Genomic DNA, 5,422 nt, shown 5'->3' with positions numbered 1-5,422 from the left:
AATCGTGATGTATTTTTATATAAATATATATAATTTAATTTATGTTTAATATGTATTTTGTATATTAATAAATATTTTATATTAATAATTTATTTTGATAATTTATTTTAATACATATTTAATAATTATTTTTTTAAATATATTTACATATTATACTTTTTGGAGAACAAGAGATATTTTAGTTTATCAGTGTTCTGGTAAGTAAAATTCTTTTTAAATAACCTAGTTAATTGAAAATAGATCCATTCGTCAATTGACATGATTGTGCTAGATGTATATTTTCATAATTGATAAGATATTCATAGTCTGAATCTCACAAGAATACTGAGTTAATGACAAAAGAATACATTTAAGATTTAACATAACTAAGTATATTTTTGAATTGAGGATATCTACTTTCCAAGTTTGAGTAGAATCAATTTTGGAGTTAACATAAAATATTTCAAATTATTATTACTACCAATAAACCATATTATTGATTACAAATTTTAAAAATATCGTTATAGCTAGAAATTAAATTAACATTTGACTGCGCATGCTGGCTGCCCGGACCTTTCAGTGTTTAGAGCGATACAAGGAAGGAAAATAATCAAATCTTAATTACTTGGTAGTTGGTATAGATACATGCATCGCCTACCTCATTTTCACTGCTAATAAATACTGGGAATTTGATTAGAAGGCTAAAAATTAGAATTCACACAAAAATTAAAATTTTTTTTAAACAATTAAAAATAAATTATTTAAATTTGTTTAAAAATGTTTATTTTTTTATTTATAAATCAGACTAAAAAGAATCTGATTTTTAAATTAATTCTCACCGTTTTTAAACTTAGTATGCCAAATATAAAAAATATTCTTTTAATAATTAATAAAATAACTTTGTCAATAATAAAATTATAAAAGACTTAATTCATATAAAAATTATTCTAAACTAAAAAATTAAATTCTATTATATTTTATTAATATATTATAATTATTTTAAATTATAGAATCGAATTTTAAATAAAAATAAATTCCTTTTTTAAAAGAAATAGAATTCGTCTTCAAACAAACTCTAATAATCTCTGATTTTTGTGAATCTTTTCAACCCGGTCATTTTTGTTAGGGTTTAACTAATAGGGCACAAGGTAAAGATTATTATTAGTAAAGAATTTTAATTTTTTAATAAATATAGAATAATTATATTAAAAATTAAGCTTTGTATATTTTAGATACAATTTTTTTGTTATCCCGTTTTTTTTAGAATAAGTGTCATATATGTTTGTGTTTTCTAAGCAATATATATTTAGATAGTATTGTTTATTTTTATCTTTATTCTTAATAATGATAATATATTTTTATTAATGATAATATAACTTTAAGAAACAAAAGAAGAAGCAAGAATATGTATAAGTTGAATTTTGTTTTTTTCTTGAAACAATTGTATCAAGTTATATAATTTTCTCTCTTTCTTTTTACAATCTCTTTATTTGAAAGTTGAAATAGATATTGTTTGATAGAGGGATTATTCTTATTTTTTATGTATAATTTATTATTGAATTATCCATTATATAACTTTAAATTAATCATTATGCTAAGACAAATCAATATAATTTTGCATTTCTCATTTAAGATTTAAGATATTGCTTTAATATATAATATATACATAGGTTTGTAAGTTTTACCTTTTAACTTTTTATTTGTTAATGTATTCAAATTCAAATCTTAAGAGAGTAAAGAATACCCCAATTTACTGTGTTCAAAACGTATTATTAAAAGCTTTTAATTGACTTGTACAACTTGACCCCAAAAAATGCTTTTGCTATTTGACTAGAAATAATTATTAATATTTATGATCAATAATTACTAATTTGAAATGTAATTGATCCGTTTTGAATCATCGAAAAAAAGGAAAAGAATCAAAACAAAATTGCTTTTTCTACATAGAGAGTATATAGCTGTTGATGATGATGATAAGTCGGCATAACTCATAACCCCTCTATATATATACGTCATTATCCCTAATCCCCCATATCCCCATATCCTTCAATAATCTTATCATCTCTCTCTACAATATTAATACTCAGGTAGACACCTTTTCTTTTTATTTTAATATCTTATTATATATCTCACATACCATACACTATATTGATCAACAGGTGTGTGCAATGGCAATTCATTCATCAATTAAGGGACTTGTAGGGCTTTTTGTTGTTGTTATTGTGGTGAGTTCATCATCATTTGAAGCATCAGCAACTACATTCAACGTTGGTGGCAAGAGTGGCTGGGTTGTTAACCCTCAAGAAGACTATAATCACTGGTCTCAGAGATATACCTTCCGAGTCAACGATTTTCTTTGTCAGTCAAACACTTTACAAACCCTTCTTGTTTCTTCTACATCTTTTAAGAATTATATATTTATATTGAAAATAATTTTCTGTGAGTAGTTATGAATAAAAAATTATTAGTTAAGAAGAAAATAAATAGATTGATGGATACAGAAATTGAACATAATTTTGGAGAATGCAGATTTCAAGTTCGAGAGAGGAAAAGATTCGGTGCTGATAGTGAGTAAAGAAGACTACGATTCATGCAACACAGAAAAGCCCTTGCACAGATTCAGAGGAGGAAGATCTGGATCTACGATCCCCTTGAATAGGTCTGGTCTATTTTACTTCGTCAGCGGTAACCAACAAAACTGCAAGCAAGGCCAGAAGTTCGTCGTTCAAGTCTCCGCCTCCGTTCTTCCGCCGACGCAGCCGCCGTCATCAACACCATCGAAGTCGCCTCAACCTTCCCCATGGATAGCGTCTCCTGTCCATTCTCCGGGATTGGTTCCGGCTCCAGCTCCTGCTCCGGCCGGAAACGCCGCTTCGTCTAGGTCTTTTGGTGTGGCTTTGGGAATATTTAGCTTTGTGGTGGCACTATTGATCTAAGTTTTTTCCCCTTAATTAGTTTAAAGGGCATTATTAGTGGGATAATTTAATTTGAATAGACGTTTTAAATTCTGTTATTTTTTTCTTGGTTGTTGTTACCATGATTTAGTGCAGGGTTATGCCCTTAAACTATGGCCGTTTATATTCTTGTTGTTTGAAAAACTTTGAATGAGAATATATAATTTGTTGTTTTCTTAAATTTTTTTGTAAGTTATTGTCTCATTTAGTTGAAAATGTGACTATAAATTACTATGATTAGTGATTACGAAGAAAGCTTAGGCTTAGATTGAAAAAACTTTTAAAAAGTTTGACTTTTTAAAAACCGTAGTATTTTATGTTTAGTAAAATAAATTAAAAATAATTTTTAATAAATATAAATAACAATAATTATATGTGATAAAATAATTTTTAAAATTTTAAAATATTATAAGAGATATAAATTTAAGCCTTAAATTTAAAAATTAGTTAATATATAAAGTTTTAAACTTTTAAATTTTGACTAACTTTCGAAGAGCCACCAAATTTTTAAAAACACAATTTTCTCATTTAATAATAAATAAAAATATATACTTGTGCTAGTAATTTTTAAAAAATTAGAGTACTTTTAAAAAAAATTAAGATGAAATTTTTAAAAATTAGTTTGTATTTTCTAAAATTTAAAAATCAAATAAAATTTTATATATTAACTAATTTTTAAATTTGACTTTTATTTAAAAGAGTGCAAACATCTTTTCAAAGAATTTTAATGGACGCCAAGTGAGAGTCAACTTCACGTTTCAGATTGGAGTCAAATGAGATTTCCAGCATTAATTTGGTGTTCTTTTATACTCGGTTTGCTAGGCCAAAAAACACGCAACATTAATTTGATTTAGTTACTCTCCTTTACTTAATTGTCTAATTTCAAAATGATAAGAAAAAAATGACAAAAAAATATACTTATCTTTAAGAAAAAAATTAATTTTGATACATTATAAATTAAAATTAATTAATATCATATTAATAAAAATAATAATTTTTTATTTTAACAGTATAAATAATTATCTTAAAAAAACAAATATAATTGTAAAATATTTTACTACATTAAAATCAAATTTTTTAAGAAATGTCGTTTATATTATATCTTAAAATTTGTTAGAAATTAAACTAAATTTATTAATTACTAATAATTAAGTTAAAGAATTATAATTGCATTAAAACTCCTAAAAAATGTTAAAATATTTGTGAATGATAATGTGATTTCTAAGATGTTTATGGATGATAATGATAAGCAATGATAAAAGATGTGAAAGTTTTATGAAAGAATTTGTAAGAATTGATCTAAGTTAAAAAAAAAAAAACATATAGAATTTTGACCAATTAAAGTTAGTCAAATCATAAAAAAAATTTAATTTTGATGTAATATATAATTAAAGTTAGTCAAATCATAAAAAAAATTTAATTTTGATGTAATATCGTACCAATACAAAAAAAAAAATTAGCGATTATAATATTATTGTCATGATTTCTCTTTTTACATCAATTATATTTATTTTTTTAGATGATTACGTGATTAATATAAAAAATAATTATTTTTATTTATATGAACATTACGTAATTAAATGTATATGTAAAATTATTTTATATTTACAATGTATCAAAATCAATTTCTTATAAAAAAATCAAAATTTATAATTAGAATTTATCAAAATTATATAAGCTTGTTTATCTAGTATCAAAATAAGTTTGCATGATACCAAGACCATACTTCCCCGGAATGATCAGTACATCCCTAATGGGAAGTACATCAGACCTCTAGTAGCCATGACTAGCCGGCTTGCAGAACCGACCGGCGATATTCCTTCTCCTTCCACATCACAAGCACCTCCAACAAACCAACTGCTCTATCAGATACTTGAGATATTAGACCGGCTAGACTGGCAAGGAAAGCGAAGAGAGTGCCATAACAAGCGTCAATTTACATACCTCAAGGAGCTGCTTGTTGGAAAGCACCCACCCGAGGAAGATCTGGACTCCACTTCTTTTACCAGCACCGGGAGCCATGACTGTCCCGCTTATGGAGACACTGCTACCAGCCCCCCTTTGTTCCTGACAGATGGCACCGAGGACGGTGCTAAGCTTTAAGTGTGGGGAGGTCGGTCAGTACCTGACTTTCGGAGGTAATTTCTCCTCCTTAACACCAATAAAATAGGATATTTATTTATTTTTTTCATTTAATTAGGATAGGATAGATTGCATAGTAATAGGTTATTTGCATGCATGATCTATTTGGTTGAAAAATAATATGTTTCTTTTTAAAACCCTATTTTTGAAAAATTTCACTAATTTAAAAGAAAATATTTTTGTTAAACTTGATTAAAGTTGTATTTGGAACATAAAATGATAGCTAAGAACACACAACCCGTAAGATTTGAGCTTAATTACATGGTTACATTATTTTAACCATAATATTTATTCTTGTGTGTTTACTTCTCTATGATTGTAATCTTTATTTTGTTCCATCCTATATG

The 5,422-nt window shown here is 25.9% G+C and overlaps 1 protein-coding gene across 1 annotated transcript; it reads left to right on the top strand.

Annotated features, from left to right (window-relative positions):
* The first annotated feature begins 1,946 nt into the window (after positions 1 to 1,946).
* On the top strand, positions 1,947 to 3,050 carry LOC107462217 (early nodulin-like protein 2). The gene is made up of 3 exons (XM_016080777.3): positions 1,947 to 2,066; positions 2,139 to 2,337; positions 2,509 to 3,050. Exons 2-3 carry the CDS (start codon positions 2,148 to 2,150, stop codon positions 2,913 to 2,915), a joined length of 597 nt encoding a protein of 198 aa, XP_015936263.1. The 5' UTR covers positions 1,947 to 2,066; positions 2,139 to 2,147; the 3' UTR covers positions 2,916 to 3,050.
* The last annotated feature ends 2,372 nt before the right edge of the window (positions 3,051 to 5,422 follow it).

The sequence above is a fragment of the Arachis duranensis genome, chromosome 8 (assembly GCF_000817695.3).
Source record: "Arachis duranensis cultivar V14167 chromosome 8, aradu.V14167.gnm2.J7QH, whole genome shotgun sequence".
In the NCBI taxonomy this organism is placed as follows: domain Eukaryota; kingdom Viridiplantae; phylum Streptophyta; class Magnoliopsida; order Fabales; family Fabaceae; genus Arachis; species Arachis duranensis.
Note: the sequence above shows the minus strand (reverse complement) of the source record. Positions and strands in the feature narration are given on the sequence as shown.

Bases quoted from the DNA above. Each gene is read 5' to 3' on its own strand.
- LOC107462217 (XM_016080777.3), top strand. From the start codon at position 2,148: ATGGCAATTCATTCATCAATTAAGGGACTTGTAGGGCTTTTTGTTGTT. The intron at 2,338-2,508 runs GTCAGTCAAACA...TGGAGAATGCAG, and splicing joins CCGAGTCAACGATTTTCTTT to ATTTCAAGTTCGAGAGAGGA.